The sequence below is a fragment of the Aedes aegypti genome, chromosome 2 (assembly GCF_002204515.2).
Source record: "Aedes aegypti strain LVP_AGWG chromosome 2, AaegL5.0 Primary Assembly, whole genome shotgun sequence".
NCBI lineage: Eukaryota > Metazoa > Arthropoda > Insecta > Diptera > Culicidae > Aedes > Aedes aegypti.
The window spans coordinates 324852046-324870190 of record NC_035108.1 but is presented as its reverse complement, the minus strand read 5'-3'; the positions used below and the strand labels follow the sequence as shown (position 1 = coordinate 324870190).

Below are 18145 nucleotides of genomic sequence, written 5' to 3'. Positions count from 1 at the left end.
TTTTGAAATTGCTCTACGAAACACACCGTGAGGGGAGGAGTTCAAATTTCCTGCTACTATATCGGCAAAGGATTTTCCATGGGTAGATACATACGAAATTGAAAGATTGGAACGGCTACCCGACGGATTAAAATTAGTTTGTGAATGAGCATGATTATGATCTTCCTGATGGGTATGATTCATGATCAAACGATCGTTATCTGAAAAATGAGTATTGTTCGATATTCTACCAGGGAAATTCCGGAAACGACCGTTATCGTAACGGATATTATCTTTCATCTGCCTGGCACGAGCCTCAATCACTCTTTTGCGTGAAGGGCAATTCCAAAAATTGGACTTATGATTAGCCCCGCAATTAGAGCATATAAACTTGGTGGTATCTTCCTTTACTGGCAGACGTCCTTGGCGTGAGAAGAACCTCCGCAAATCATGCATTTAGCATCCATGCGACAATTTTTTGTACCATGACCCCACTTTTGGCACCGACGGCACTGAGTGGGGTTCTTATAATTTCCACCAGGTTTCTGGAAATGTTCCCATGTCACACGGACATCAAACAAAAGTTTTGCTTTTTCTAAAGCTTTAATTTTATTTAGTTTTTTTTTGTTAAAGTGAACTAAATAAAATTCTTGAGAAAGCCCTTTCCGAACAATGCCAGATTGGGTTCTCTTTTTCATAATGATTACTTGGACTGGGGAAAATCCAAGTATATCATTTATTCCATTTTTGATTTCTTTAGGTGATTTATAGTCACTTGAGAGACCTTTCAAGACGACTTTGAACAAACGTTCAGTTTTGTCGTCATAAGTAAAAAATTTGTGCTTCTTCTCTTCAAGATGTCTGAGAAGAAGTTCACGATCTTTAATAGTTTCCGGCAAAACGCGACAGTCTCCTTTCTTTACGATTAGGAAGGAAACCTTGATTCCCCTAATGGAGTTCAAGATCTCCTGCCTAAATCCCCCAAATTCGGAACAACTGACCACGATAGGCAGCACTCTTTGCTTCCTCACTTGAATCAAAGAGCCTGGGCTAGAGGCTGCTTCGATTTGGTGTTCGGAAAATTTGTCTAGAGCATCAAACTGATTGCTCATTTCGATACAATTATTCATTTCACCCTTGGAAGAAAGTTCGCATTCCGGGGAAACGTCCCTTCTTCCATTCTTGTCACGTGTAGTGACAGATTTTAAACCCACTTTTTTGGAAGGAAGTAGTGAATTCAGAGATTCACCCTTCCTTTTGTTAGTTGTTGATACCATGTTTGATTAATAAACGAAAGAAGACGTGACCTTCGAGATTTTTTTTTTCCAAAGACGGTGTCCAAGAAGGATTACCACCGCTAGCTTTCGCCAACGGGTCCAACGAAAAATCGAAGGCACGGGTCCAAACAAGGATCGTAAAGGGATCAATAGTAGAAAATAGTACTGAAAAGTACTATTTTAGTAGCACTGAAAAGTACCGTTTTTAATTTTAACACTGAAAAGTACTGTTTTATTGCTTTAGGTAGTTTTTAAGAAAACTTCCAAGAGCAGAGAGAATTCGTGTACGCACAGCACGAAGGTACGATGCGCACTGTGAATGAATCCTTAATTTATGCTAGGTATCTGACGATTAGCAGGCTGGATCGCAGCATGCCGTACAGGCAGGCGGCTGCGTTTTGAATTTGGTATCAAATTTTTCCGTTCCGCTTTTTTTTTTCAATTAGGCTGGTGAATTAGATTCGGCTGATATGCCACCTGCAAATGATCTGTAAACCCATGTTTTTCAAAGTGATTAGAGTGTTTTTTTTTCTTTTCGGAGATTAGGGAAGGTGTAATACCGGGCCATGTACCGCCGACACCCTATATTATCACACCAAAAATCATGGTTTATTGTATTATTCAATGATAAATCCTACAAACCTCGCTATTATACCCAAAATTGCTAATAAAATCTTAAAATTAGTACGAAAAACGCTTGCTCTCAAAGAATGTTGCAAGCAAAACCACACGAATTACATGGCTTTAGGCTGAAAATTCAATAATAAATAATGCACATGGAATGACCGAGCCGTCGATCCATCCATGTGCATTATTTATGACAGATTTTTCAGCGTAGAATAATGTAAACCGAGCATTCTCGTTTGCAATTCCTGATCAAGATGCAAGAAAGCATGCAATATTGGCGAATCTTAGATACAAGCTCGTGAAATGTTTCAGTTTCACTCAAGATTGCAAGCATTCCTGAATGTAATGAGGCAGTTTACATTATTTATCGTTGAATGTTCAGTTATAACTCGTTTTACATGACGTACATGACAATCACAAAAGATTCCGTTCCATGTTGATTTAAGATTTTTTTTGCTGTGTAGCTTTCTACGAAACATATGGTTGCCAATCGTTTAGCGTTCGTTGAATTGCTTTAAGATGATACGGAAACATTATTAGAAAACTCAAAATTTGCTCAAAGTATAATAGAAATGAATCATTTTCTTTAAAAATTTGCTCGTTTGCACCTTGTTTCGGTAGGTGGCGAATTGATGAACCGAAATAAAAAATGTGGCTAATACTGAACATGGATTGAAAGTTATCGTTTAACGTAATAACGGTAACCGAAGGTCGTTTAATTTATTTATAAGCAATATTTTTTCTTAGCACCCCATTCGTGAAAAAGGTGTACCTAAAGGAATGCCTCCAAAAGCGTTCCTCTTCTGAGGTCACACGATGATCCTAAAATTTTCTGGCCGGATTTGGCCTCGTGCCATTACTCGGAAGAGTAGGAGAAGTACAAGGCTAACGAGATCAATTTCGTGCCGAAGCACCGGAACTGCGGCCAATTGAAAAGTACTGGGCCATCATGAAGGCACTTCGAAAGCATCCTAAGGTAGTGAATTCGGAGGAAGATATGCAGAAAAAAGAACTGCCAGGCAAAAGAATGAGTCTAAGTGTTGTACAGGACCTTATGAGTAGTACGAAGAGAAAAGTTCGTGCATTTAGATATGGAATTGAAATTGAATAAAACAAACATGGGGAGATATTCATAAAATGTTTTATTTTACTCCTTGAAAGTTTAAAGATGATTGGTTGAACGTGCGAATTTTGCCAAATATTTGTGTTTGTCGCAATTTGGTTCCGTACACCATTTACCACCTACGAATTTGTGCGAAATGCCTAATGCTAATGCTAATATAGGTATCTGACCATTTGCAATCGAATTTTAAGAATTTCAATTCTCTTTGAGAGATAATCAGGGTTCTGAATTTTCGTATCAATGATGCATAATCTACGATTTTTCGCACCTAAGGAGAATGCTTTTTCCGCTTCCTCGCGTGAACATCTTTTATCGCTCACACTAGTTTTCCTTGGAGCTACGATGGAGGATAACCGAAAATCACTCCACTCTATGGATAATTTGTTTTTCACTCCATCATATTTTCGCTCACCAACTGCTCCCGAGAATTATCACTATGTTGATAAACAAAAACTAGTGACGGCGACGGGATTCGAACCTAGAACATTGCTTAAAACAACCGCGATGCGTGCACGCTAACCATGCTACCACACCAACCTGACGAGTAGAGTGGTTAATTTGGTGCATAAAAGCAACTGCTGCTCGTGGCGATGGATACGGGAATAATTTTCCATGGATCGGAGAAAGAGAAAACAAACTTCTCACAGCTGCGGAAATGTGAAATTATCTATTTTCGCTTTGTTTTGTGAACGGATAATATCGCAAGGCAGCTGATCGCTGAAAATTGCTGTGAGGGATAAATCCATTATCGTGAGAGTGAGTGAGAATTCGGAAGCCTTGAGATAATTTATAAATGAAAATTCATACACGATTTACTCAAAATATGTTTAAAGATTGATCGCACAGAACTCTGGAAGGAATCATCAGATTTAAACCCTACCATCCTCTGGCATGTATAACATGTTACATTTTTAAGTAACATAAATTATTGGGAAATTGTCGATTTCTATTTTTATTTTGATCGAACAAAACAAGGTGAATGAACCACACTTTCGGCGTACTCTCTATAGTTGTGTGGTACTGAATGAACATTGTCATAGATCTTGTCTTATAACCCTGTTATGATGGTTGACAATCAAAAGCCTATTGAAAGAACTCCGCGAATGTAACATCGGATCGGCCATCAAACGATCTAGTAGGCATGGCACAACTTCGACGCCTCACTCCTATAGTAATGTCAGATTCCATTCTTCGTGGTGCTCCCGCTTGCCAACAACGATTCTGAGCTTCACATTTGGCGAACCTGCCAGAATTTTAAATAAATTTTCGTTTTTCCTGGAGAGCCTGGATTCGATAGCAAGTGGGAGTGTCCACTAGGAAATGTGTTTGTGTCGAGTGCTTCTTAAACCGCGTGTGAAAATATGTATTCAGAGTGATTGTGGAGTGAAGTTTGAATCTGATAAAAAGGCATCTGTAAGTAAACAGCAATGTGGTATTTTCTATGAATAATAGAAAACTGATTGAAGAGGAAATATGACATTAATATGTATTAGCCGCTTCACTACTCGTTGAAGCAGCAATGTTTCTCTCTGTTCTTGTTGTTGCTCTTATTGAACACCAGCATCATCTCAACTATTTGAGTTGCGCGATGCAGGATTTGAAGTGAATATTTTGTTTTGCATTTGAATTCAAACAGATTGCTTCGATGGAAATATTTGAATGTAATAGAAAGTTTTTCATCTATTTTATCCGATTCAAAGATTATGATCATTTCGAGCTGATTCATCTAAGTTATGAAGTGCGCATTCTGCTTTTATCAGGGACCTATTTTCTGCATAGGTTGAACGGAAAAAGAATAACGTTAGGAACTGAACTATTTTTTTGCAGAAGTCAATTGAATATATCCGTACAAAACGTGTATAAAAAATATCGTATAATTAAGTATAATTTGTAAAATAATATGATTTTGCAAAAGAGAAGTGAAGTGTTAAAGTTATTTTTGGAAGAATGCTCCTGAAACCGATGCCAACGTGAAAATTTCGCTAAGTCCATGTTTGACATACACCAAACAACTCAGATGACTCAATGTTTGCTGAGATGGAAATTTCAGTTCACTGTAATTTTATAGCAACCCACATTGGAAAGTTGTGCCTGTTATTGTGCCGAAATGTGCCAAAGCTGCGCAAGGCACACTGCGTAGAGTGACCACCCCCTTGGGTTTTCATGAATATTAATCAATTTGTATAACTTATCAATTAGTAATTTCAATCGAAAAAAAACTCCCGTTACATTTATCAACTGTGCAAATTTCTATATAAATAATAATAAAACTTCGCTTTGGTTGTATGTGAGCATTTCATCGTTTCTTTTGTGATGATACACACATTTCTATATCTTATAGCAGGAGAGCTTTCAATTAAAAACAAAATAATTTCAATAAAATAAAATAGAGTGAAAAATGAATGTAAGTGTGTGCAAATATTCCTAACGATGGGCGATTTTGAATTGGTGTTCCAAAAGTAGATTTTTCGTTCCAATTAATCGATTTTTTGATGTTGAAACAACATGAAATCGTAATGCAAGGGATTTGATCTTATTTTGAGTCGTTGTTCTTGTAAATTTGCTTACGAGTGAAAAAATCGAATCGATTTAAATAAAATCGATACAAAGGATTCCATTAAATAAACGAATCGATTCGACGAATCGAATTTTAATCGATTCAGTATTATCGATGTTTTGGTCAAATTTGACTAATAATGCACATGATTGTTTTCTTTCCTGTTTGCTTCAGTACATTGTGTATCCCGTAATGTTTAACGAACAAGTTAAGTGTGAAGCATATTGAATCGGTGAAATTTGTGAATTTTGTGTCGATAACCGGTGAGATCCAAACTATTCAAATCTACTTAATTCATTATTATTTCTAAATAAATGCCATGTTAAAAAAATTAATAACATGTTTGAAAAAAAATGTCCTTAACGCGACTGGTGGTTGCAATTAAAAAAATATTATTGCCGCGATTGGTGGTCACATATTTGTTCTAAGCAATGGTGGTGTAAACTTGCCACCGCGACTGGTGGTCGCATGCTTGTTACTATGAAGTGCTATTGACGTTGTTAACTCGACTGGTGGTCGCATACTTGTTCCTAGCAATCAATGTTATTGATATTGCTAGCGCGACTGGTGGTCGCATATTTGTTCTAAGCAATGGTGGTGTATACTTACTACCGCGACTGGTGGTCGCATACTTGTTCATAGTAACTGCTATTGATGTTATTAACTCGACTGGTGGTCGTATACTTGTTCCTAGCAAGTATTATTGATGTTGTAAGCTCGACTAGTGGTCGTATATTTGTTCTATGCAATGGTGGTGTACACTTGCTACCGCGACTGGTGGTCACATACTTGTTCTTAGTAACTGCTATTGATGTTGTTAACTCGACTGGTGGTCGCATACTTGTTCCTAGCAAAGGTGGTGTGCACTTGCTACCGCGACTGGTGGTCGCATACTTGTTCATAGTAACTGCTATTGATGTTGTTAACTCGACTGGTTTGTTCTAAGTAATGGTGGTGTACACTTGCTATCGCTACTAGTGGTCACAAATTGGTTCCTAATAAAAGTGATGTTCACATGCATGCGCGACTGGCGGTCGAAAATGTATCTATAGAATAAGATATGTAAGACCAATGATGGCTAGTAACTTAGTAGATATGTTATATCAAAACAAGTAACAACAGTCAAACAAGTCTTTGAGTGAGTATTTCCGTGAAAGTATGGTGGATTGAATGTACAACAAGATGAAAGTCAAACACTGATGCTACTCTGTTGAACGCATATATGTCAGTTTATTAATAGCAATATTTTGTCCAAAATTCGACTTAGATATGTCATTTCATATAATTAGCTTGCCATTTCTAGTGTATGGAACGACATTCAACCGATCAATAATTTCAACGCCGTTCTGATTGTGTGGGTATCCTACAGCGGAAAAATGTTTCAAAGTCGCATGTACAAGTGAACAGTTGAGATATGAAACAGTATACATCTATGAAGTTCTTAGCGATGTGAAATATACATCCTGAATTCCTGAAAGCTTTCGTGATGACGGATACGATGTGAAAACTCATCACTTCAAACTTTTTTTTCCTGAGAAGAGGGAGGTTGTGTGGTACTGAATGAACATTGTCATAGATCTTGTCTTATAACCCTGTTATGACGGTTGACAATCAAAAGCCTGTTGAAAGAACTCCGAGAATGTAACATCGGATCGGCCATCAAACGATCTAGTAGGCATGGCACAACTTTGACGCCTCACTCCTATAGTAATGTCAGAATGGAATGCAAGGTTCTTCGTGGTGCTCCCGCTTGCCAACAACGATTCTGAGCTTCACAATAGTATACTTACTCTCGACTTGTTTTCGTCTCATTCTACTCCCATTGCTCACTATTTTAACTGATTTTCGACCAACTATCTACTTTTTATGTTATCGTAATCCGAAATAACATTGACCAGCGGGGTAACATGATCCTCCTCGTAAAAAGTTCGAATAAAGTTTTATCGATTGAATATTTTCATTGCATAAATGGTGCTCGTGCTACTTTTCCTTTTATGCATGCACTAATGAAAATTAGGTTTTTGCAAAAATTGAGTTTTGTTCATTTGTGAATATTTCAATCCTTCGAAACATCGATTTCCGTGATTATGGACAACACTACAAAAATGTCATGTCTCACATGAGTTTTGCAAACGAAATTTATTTATTAAATACAAATATGAGCATTTTGTTTATATGGGTGATCAATGTCATCTCATATCAGCTAATTGCAAATATCTATTGAAACATTTTTTTAAACGTGCCTGAAACTTTCCAAAAAAATATACACTCACGAGCTACGGGTGCCAGTACTTATGTTAAAAATATGAAACTTGCATCATTTGCATTTAAAAAAATGAAATATTAATAAAATTTCCAAAAATATTATCAATGTTATCCCGAATTACGGTGCATTTTAGATATGATTGTTACTATTTGAATTTGCTCTAATTTTTTTGTTCCGACTCATTCTCAACTTACTCTTGATGGACTTTCGATAATCGTAACGCTACCCTTGATCCACTATTGACTTCATTTCAATGAAATTTTGGCTTACTCCCGACAAAATCTGAACGAAAATGATCCTTTAACGTCTAAGGTTCCGTCATCGTAGTCATCAAAACTTCAGGAGTACTTTTTTTTGTTCAAAACTAAAAATTACTCGACGAAAATGTTTTCTTTGTGATCTGGTTGGAGAATAGAATACTTTCGTGTAAATTTTCTTGATTTTGAACAAAAAAAACTGCTTTCGAAAATTCCGAAATTAATGTCTTCTTAATTATTATTTTTGACTTACTCTCAACTCTCAAGTTAGTTTCGGTAGATATGCGAAAAATAAGAGGGAAACAAATGACGCGTGTTTGTGAATGGTTGACATTGAATTTTCAACCGTGAATCGTTGATAGAACTATTTTCGGAAGTGGCATGGTAAGACAACTAAACTCAACAACTAGGTATAACACTATGAAATAAAGACCCACATTTTTGGTTTACAGTCAAAACCGATCAACCTTTCAGGCTTCAATCAATCGGTTCAAGACATGGAGAAAGTGAGATGACCAAAATTACATCCATCCAGTTCTAGTCGACAAATAATTAACATCGAATTGCCAAGTGTGACTATGACGCCTGACCAACGCAGCACGCAGCGATTAATACAGATCTTTTCACATGCTACCGTGATAATTAAAGGGTCTCTGGTAGACTATCGGCAAATTGACGCCAACTAGTGTCTACCAGGTTAAAACGGGAGTGCTTGATATTCAGATTCTTGAAACACAAAATAGATAAGTGCAGATTTAAATGTACCCATGAGTATAACCTTTTAGTGTAGGTCATGGTTCCATTTGGTTCGGTAACGGCGGTTAAATTAACAATCAGATACTAATAACGATAAATTCAATATATTTCCTTATTTATCGATCACAGCACAGTCAAACGTATTTTGCCAGGTGACGCCTTACCATGAGTAATCTCGTCAAATATTTTTGTGTTTTACTGTTTCTGCAAACGTGCCACGCGAATCACACGGAATCTTTTGAGTTTCATGAACGTGAAAAACGATGGCTAACCTTCAGCCCTTATGGCGGAGTGGCAAAGCTGATAATTGGTGCCCTCAATCCTGTCTATTTTCATCACAATAAATTGGTTCGGAGCCTCAACGTCGCAGTGAATCTACAAGCCAACTACATCATTCCTGCGACTATCATTTGGCCCGTTCCGGCCAGCATCTTCAAGAACCGGGTTAACAACGACTATGTGGACAATAGCCGCATCCAGCTGTATCAGATTCTGGAAAACATGTTCGACTATGGGGGCATTAGTGGACGTGAATGTGTCCTCCGGACGATATGCGAGATTGCCGAAACGCCTCTCAACCACAGTGGAATGTTTGGTGAATTGATGGATGTGATGTTTACGTGAGTATCGTAAAAGATATTTGGGATATTGAATTACTAAAATGTTTCAATTTCGATTTGTAGACCTTATGAAGCGGAACACCTGGATCAAACTTATATGGAAGCACGACAACATGGCTTAAACGGGTCAAATTGTGTTGAAGTCTACAAACGTTGCCCGTTAGGTTCCGGACTGCTAGAGAAGCTTACCGTACTTCATTTGTTTAAATAAAAGACGTTATCATATTTTTATTGCAGTTTTAATTCTTACGAAGATTTTCCAAAATTTAGTGAAAATTAAAATTTATTTTTTTGGACTCTCAAAAACACTGGATTGCTGAAAGAACTTCAGGGAATTACCAGGAACTTTCCAACACGTACGATTTTTTTCTCAAAGAAATTGTGCAGAGTTTCAAGATATTCTTGCAAAAATTCCCTCTTGGCAATTTTCTGTTCGTTTTGGATTTGTTTATCGGAATATCGGTCTATTTTGCTCGAAGTAAGAGGGAGCATGGAGAAGAAAGCAATGAATACTAGATGGATAGGTACCGGCGAGAGAAATTGGATTAGATTTTCAAGAGGGCATACCATATGAAACAGTATTACTTGAAACGTCCTTCCTTGTGGCTAACGTCCCCTATGGGAACGGTTTGGTGCGTCTCAAGAATAACACTACCAAGACAGCCTCATTCTAAAGACACACCAAGCCGTTCCCATAGGGGACGTTAGCCACAAGGAAGAACGTTTCAAAAAGGGGATCATGGTCCAAGACGGGGGTAAAATGGCCCACCTAATTAAATCATTCCTAGAACGTTTCGATTTGTATTCTTTGCCAAACGATGTTAAAATATGTTTACCCAAGAGCTGCAGCCACAACCCTTGAACATAAACTCATAGATTTTTCCTTAATTTTCCGGTGAAATTCAACATTTTTACCTTTTTGTCTAAACATTAAGGTTTTCCGATGATTTTATTGAGGAAAAAAAAATCATGAAGAAAACCATGTTTCTAACTACTACCACTATATCTCCATACTAAATGGCATTCTACCCCATCCATTTGGTGATTTTTAACCAACTTTTGTATACAATTTAAACCCATTAAAAAACTTAAACTTGGGAAATGTTTTCATGATGGTAGCTAGCAAGTATTGTAAAGTTACTGTTCGGACTTCGAATGGCGTTAAAATGTGGATCTCAGTAGGAGAAAACGACACAAATCCTTAAAGTGGTATTTTGGACCATTTGACCCTAATACTGTTTCATATGGTATGCCCTCTTCAACAACTAATCCAATTTCTCTCGCCGTTGCCTAACGGTACCTATCCATCTAATATTCATTGCTTTCTTCTCCATGCTCCCTCTTACTTCGAATTTGGCGTAATTTTACAAAATACGCCAGTGGTGGATGAAGAACGCTTCGAGTTCCACAGGATATTTTATTCTTTTCATAAATAAGAATAGACACACTTTTTTTTTTGCGTGCCAATGCAAGACGTTTTTCAGACAGGAATGCCACTCAGATATGTGGTAAAGTGTCTATAATAAAGCATAAAAAATAATAATAATGCAAGACGTGAAACGGTCTCACTTGCCCCGGGGAGCTTATCTAGTCTTCAAGATTTTTGAACGATTTCGAGTCTTGATTTATGATATTTTAAAGTATTTGGAGCAATTAGCATAAATACTTGAGTAACACGAATATAAAAATATGTTTTTAATAAAAATTGATACCATGGTGACTTAACAGTTATTGAAAATGCTTGTTATGAAAAATAAAATGAAAATTTCAATAATGGGGTCGTCCATAAATGACGTAGCATTTTAGGGGGGAGGGGGGTCTTCACGGATTTGTGACGATGTGTGACGAGGGGGAGGGAGGGGTCTCAGCTAGTGGACGTAGTATTTTGAAAAATTTTGGTAAAAAGAATAGCACTGAAAAAACTAACAAACAGTTTTTTTCTATGAATCTATGAAGGCCTATCGCGCCACCATGCAGATGTGTATGTGCATAGAAGAGTATTCATATGCATAGGCAAGACACTCGTCACCACATCCCCCTTTCTTTAATCTAAGTTTGTCACTCAACTTTAATTGTTCTCCGGTTCAAACGTGGTTAAGTTATTGAACAATCCATTGATCTATTTCAAAGATATTCGTATTCTAATAACCATACATTGTTTTTCAGATAAGGAATTTGCCTATATGTTGAGTAAAATCTTACACACTTGTTTGTTTTAATTTTCATAGCTGAAACATAAAATTTCAATGCAATGCTATTCAATGCTATTTTTCTCTACTCCAATCCCTCTCCCTTACATATAATTAGAAATGTATATCCTTTTCCGGATATTCTATTGACAAAAAAAAGCTTTTTAAATACTGTTTTATGTTCAGCGGTTGGTAATTCTATTATTTTTTCCCAAACCTTTGGACTGCGAACATTTACTCACTCCTCTCTCAATGTTAGTAGAGAACAGAAGAAACGTTTTATTTGTGTGAAGTCAATTTCACTTCAATTAACTGCTTGTTTGTGCCTTTCTATGAATTATTTCTTGCTTAGCGGTGATCTACAGCATGATTGTTTACTAAAACATTTTGTTAGTAATCTTTCTCATCTACAAGCAGGCATATTTTGTACAGGGTACATTCGTTTTAAATGCGTTGCCGATTCTAATTGCTTTTTTTTTACATTACATTTTCCGTTGCCCTGCTTCATGATCTTTATAAATGCAATATCTACACTTTCAGTGAATTTAATTAAAACATCTGTAGTCAACTTCACGCAACGCTAACATTGTTGACGTATGTATGAGTGTTGATATATGTATTGCTGTTACTTTCATAGTTGTCTCCTTCTGTAAAATTTATATTCACAAAATGAGTAAATAGCTGTTTCGAAACGTCTCGTAAAATAGGACATGCTTCACGAAACAATTAATCAATATGATAAACAAATCTTCTTTCGCACTTCTTTCAATCGCACATTTTTTTTGTACTGTTATTAGTGAAATGAAACTATTATTTATTTTTATTAAAGTGGCTTGTGCCCTCCGGATCTGTGAATCTAATCATAAGTATTCTTCACATATCAAGTGACCTCTACATCAAGTAATTCAGTGTTGACGTTATTCTCAGCATGCTTGATACGTTGATACCTTCAATTGTTCTATCTGTAGACGCCAAACCTTTTTTCAACATTCTTCGTTGCTCAGCGAATTCACTCGGTACAAGTGAATATAATCACAACTTTCAGTGCTTTTCAAGTGAATTTAATCACACTACCTTTGTTCTTTTTTTTTCGTCAAGTGAACCCAATCACATTTTTTTTCTCAGTGAATTGAATCACATTAAATTCTGGACTCTTAACAAGCTTCACTGCGCTATCAGTGAATTGAATCACAGCTCATCCTGAATTCTCGAACTACATCAAACTCAATCACAAATACATTCAGTGAATTTAATCACAACTCGTTCTGTGTCCACTCATCGAATTCAATAACTTTTTTGTCACGCCTTTAGTGAATTTAATCACAACTTTGTCTGTGTTTTAAAGTGAATTCAATCCAAATACTTCTCCCAACAATGATCGCAGATCTGTAGTACAAGTGAGAAAATGATGTGTGCGTCAGAGAGTGCCAGCCCTGCAGTTTCTTGAACATATTACAGTCCATTTTACTAAACCATAAAACCTTTAAGGTTAGATTATATTTTCCATTCAACTTTTCCATCAAAATTAAACGCGGCGCATAACAGCATCAACATTTTTTCTGACATTCATAAGGACGACAGCAATTTAATGAAGCTTACAAGGGTGATTAGTTTAGCTGTTCTAAAATACACAAAATACCACTTCTAAATTTAAGGTTAATACTTCATTTTACTTTAGAGACGGGCATTGATGGTAGACAATTTACAACCTTCTATATTGTGAAGCATCAAAGGTAAGACTCAGATTCTTCTTCTTTTCTGGCGTTACGTCCCCACTGGGACAGAGCCTGCTTCTCAGCTTAGTGTTCTTATGAGCATTTCCACAGTTATTAACTGAGAGCTTACTATGCCAATGACCATTTTTGCATGCGTATATCGTGTGGCAGGTACGAAGATACTCTATGCCCTGGGAAGTCGAGAAAATTTCCAACCCGAAAAGATCCTCGACCGGTGGGATTCGAACCCACGACCCTCAGCTTGGTCTTGCTGAATAGCTGCGCGTTTACCGCTACGGCTATCTGGGCCCCTCAAGACTGAGATTATAGCAAGTGAATAAAGAAGCAGAAGTCATCATATCGTAACAGAATTTAAGTGAGAACTAGTGTTCCGATCGACAAGATACTTTATAGATGATAAATACATCCATATTTGTGGATCCATGCAATCAACAATGTTAGTTGTGTAAAACAAAAACATTAATCTATAAACGCTGTTCCTATCATGGTTTACAGAAGAAACTGTAGTCAATATGAATCATCCTAGCAACGTTTGTAAGGCTAGGCTGGTAGATCTCGAAGAATGTTACACTTTGAACTAGATCACGGATTGCTTTCGAGTATTTAAACATCTTATGTTAAGAAACAACTTTGCGATACGCAGAATAAACGACAATCGAGCTCAACTTTAATGTATCCCAGCGTCAACTAACTAATAAGAGCTCAACAGATACCGAGCAATTTTAGCCTAGTTCATATGGGGAGCAACGGCCTTACTTCCCTTCCGAATAAAGTCGCCACTGCAACTTCAAGTCCTTGGTGTGAGAGATATGTGTTCTATGTACAACACCTGACCCATCCCCACTACTTAAACAAATCCAAACAAACAGTCCTACTAACAAGCGAATATTGAATCACCAGGTATTTGAAGATTTAGAGAATGTAAAAGACAATTGAGTATAAAGAAATGCACTGTTTAGTTGTTTTTTTTATGCGCTTCAACAACTGGTTTCGTTCAAAGTGAATTCAATCACAATATTTTTATGTTTGTATGTCCTTGTCATCATTTCTTCCCTATAATATTAGTAGCTTTCTGTTCCATTTACAAACACACAATAATATGCATTTCTTCTGTTTGACGAATAAATTGATACAACAAAATACTTTTACCTTTTTTCTTTAATACTTGCGTTACATACAAAGCCGAATCACAGCTTAGTTAAGTATTCCATTCCATTCCGAAGATGCTCTGTGAGGTCGACAAAGTTTCTAACTCGAAAACATCCTCGACTGGTGGAATTTGAATCCATTATCCTCAGCAACAGCTGATTAGATGCACGTTTGACTATTTGGCTCTTATACTCTTGTATTGATATATAAGATTCCTCCTTCGAACTCAACTTCGAACATACCAGGATTAAATATTGAGCACCTACATGAAGTATTTCTTGTCTGACTCTACCGGTGCCGCTGCTATTATTATTTTATTTACTTCTAGTGAATTTAATCACAGATCTTTAGCGACTTTTAGCGAAATCCAACATTGTACTTTGGAACGGTATTTAAACTCTAGTCTGTCTTTCACACTTTCTCTCACAGCCTAAGGAATTTGCCATCAACTTGAAACAAGTTATGTATAGTTGCATGACATGAATTTGTTGGTGGGTGATAATGTATACTTCGTCGGAAGCCACTTAAGTAAAGTATTATATTTTGAATGAATCTTATCGTACGGGTTTTTAGAACATTCAGTGAATTTAATCACAATCACACACCATAGCATACGAAATCATTAATGAATCTTATCATTATTTATCAACCCCTTAGAAAAAAAAGCATGCGCTAACCTTGTTCTTGTTTTATGATATTGTTAAATGCTCTTCTGCACGGGAATACACAAAATATCCATTGGATTGAATTTTCTCAATCATACACCAGGCTTTACCTAAGAAGGACCGTTTACATATTTCGTCTTTTTCCTTGTCAACTACTAGTCGGTCAGTTTGGACAAAATTCATCCACCAGCTAAGCGAGGCAAACATTTTTTCAACTCAAAAGACCCTCGTTTCAGTCCAGGAATGTCACCAACAAAAACCTCGTTTCAGTCCATGAATGTCTAGGGTGTCTACCTGAATTCTGACGTCGTAACTGCATGTGCTATCCATTGGCGTAAATTGAGAGGGGCCAAGGGGGGCCTGGCCCCCTGAACCATGGACTTGGCCCCCCCGAAAAAAAAATGGAGAAGAAATGACAATACAGTTAAAACTTGTTTTTAGTATGCGTCTAGTGCATTAAATGCATTTTGAATATAAATTTATGGATGATCATTGTTTTACAGGTAATATTAATATGTAATTTGAAAACGTCATATACTGCCATACTGTTTCCTTTTTGCCTTTTCAGATATTGAAATTCATTGAAGCATGTTTTAGAATTAGAAGAACTGGCTTGATCCATTTGTAGTGGTATTGTTAATTAGAAAACCAAAGTCTTTTCATATTTTAAAACAAACTGCGATATTTTGTGATCAATTATCTAGAACGAATCGTTGTTACTGGGAAATGTTTGTGTATGAGAGTTATGGTTATGATGTGTTTCATATTCAAATTTTTGAGCCATTCGATAAATTTGTCTCGAGACGTCGGGAACAGATATAAACAGATATAAGTGACTACCTCCAGAATGGGATTCGATCCCAGGTCCTCGACGTGTGTTGTACACCAGGTCCGTGACCACATCAATTCGGTTCAGAGATGTTTTTTTCTTCGTTATAAATATATATGCATTCATGAAAAATTTCTGTAATTAGAAGACGTTGCGTTATTTGTTATTTTTCTTACTTGTTTCTAGATTAATGATAAGATATCGAATGTTTAGGATTTCTAGCTCAAATTAAATCAAAGCTTATAAATGCCATAGTGTTCAAGTAAGAGACTTTCGCTACAAATGTCATAAGAATCGATTGAGATTTGGAAAAATAATGGCTATTTGTTGGTTTTTTTCGACGCAAACATTTTAGTTTTTTATTAAGCTTTCATTGCATGGAAATAAAATCTTCTTTGATTTTTTATGTGAGGGGTTTTTTATGCATCATAAGGATGCTTTGAGGTGTATTAGTTACTACATAATTTCTTGGAATCAATTTTTGGCCCATAGTGTGACAAAAGTTCAAACCAGCGGGCCAAAATCTTGCAGGGAAATTTACAAATTACCCCAAATTCACATATTATCTTCAAGTTTAGCGAAATTTGCCTGATCGTGCGAAAAAAGTGACCAACATTTCACATTTTCACCTAGTTTTGCAAAAAACGGGTTTCTTGGGCTTTGGGCAATTTTTTGATGAAAAATTAAAGTGTATTTATCTGTAAACATAAGTTTATATAAAGTATGTCTGTCGTAAAAGTGTCGAACCCCACCGATGGGGCAACAGTTTGTTTAATACAAACAGCGAAATTATAGCAAATATGTTTAAGGTACACTGAATGGTATTTATTTTCAACTGCTATTGTTTTGATAAAAAAATTAATTATACCACTAAGGTCCAACTTTTGCTCTGCCTTACTATAATTGGATATCAATAAATCCATGAGCAAATTACCTTCCATTCTGTTTTCTTTGCTGAATTTGCTCACGACAGCTTTATTTGAATACAAAAAAAACTTTAATCTTTCAATATGATGGTAGCCAAGCAGCGTTAGGATTTAAAGTTCTTAACTCTAACAAAAAAGGTATTATTCAATTATATGTACAAATGTTGGTTTCGAGAGGTTTAGATGAATGAATCGGTTGCTACAGAAATGCTATATGCAGAAATACAATAATCCATATTTTCAAACTAGCAAGCATTTTTTTTTCAAGTGCTTAATTGATACATTTAAATCTTTATCTTGTTTTATAACTTTGCAAACATCTAGTTCAAATCGAATTAGAAAGGTAAATCCTGATTATAACCTGCTTTTAAATCCTTGTATTTTATTCGAGATCTATAAAATTGGATTGAATACGTCATCTTGGCAATCTAAAACGAAAACATAAATTTTTAAATAAGTTTTTACTATTTTTCCATAAGAGTGATATTTGGTATCTAAGATAGTTTATCAATCGGTTTTGGACGATTTTTAGGTTTTGATCTACCTCTGTTTGAAAGTGCATGATAGTGCACCACTATAATCGGTTCACAAATATTATCGAAACAAGCATTGTTAAGTTATCTTAATCCTTTACGACTTTCATCTCTCAGAAGGGGCCGTGGCCCCCTTCAAGTCTGATGGCTATTTACGCCCATGGTGCTATCCCATAATAAGGATTGAAGTAAACAAAGTACTAATGCTAGATTTTTCTTATTATGGAATCGGCTAACTGCCAATATTAAAAGTGTGAGTGATATCTCAATATTTGCATCTTTGTAAGATGTTTGTTCAATATAACTCAATCGAACGATTTTGTTTGCTGGCATACATTCCTTAGTCAAGAGGCGATGTTACTTCTCCCATTGATATCAAGCTGGGATATTAAGCATTTCAAAACTCTCTTGAAGGACAGAAAACACAAATCATAGGGCATGCTGTTTAATTAACACATCCCCATTAATTTCGAACGTCAGGTGGCCTGTCGCTGTGAAATCAGCATCCGAAAACAGAACCGTAGAAATTCATTTATCATCTCATCTGTATACTAACTGTAGAACCAATTTCACATACCGTAATTTCGGGTGAAATTGATCATTTTTCACGGTTCTTCTAGTCTGTTTTCTATAATGTTAACAATGCCAAACAACTA

The 18145-nt window shown here is 36.2% G+C and overlaps 1 protein-coding gene across 1 annotated transcript; it reads left to right on the top strand.

Annotated features, from left to right (window-relative positions):
- The first annotated feature begins 8956 nt into the window (after positions 1–8956).
- On the top strand, positions 8957–9691 carry LOC5571957. The gene is made up of 2 exons (XM_001660008.2): positions 8957–9462; positions 9526–9691. The coding sequence occupies exons 1-2, from the start codon at positions 9008–9010 to the stop codon at positions 9671–9673; spliced, it is 603 nt and encodes a 200-aa protein (XP_001660058.1). The 5' UTR covers positions 8957–9007; the 3' UTR covers positions 9674–9691.
- Positions 9692–18145: the final 8454 nt, after the last annotated feature.

Excerpts from the sequence above, each read along its gene's own strand:
- LOC5571957 (XM_001660008.2), top strand. The coding sequence starts at position 9,008 with ATGAGTAATCTCGTCAAATATTTTTGTGTTTTACTGTTTCTGCAAACG. Across the intron at positions 9,463-9,525 it reads TTGATGGATGTGATGTTTAC|ACCTTATGAAGCGGAACACC; the intron begins GTGAGTATCGTA and ends TTCGATTTGTAG.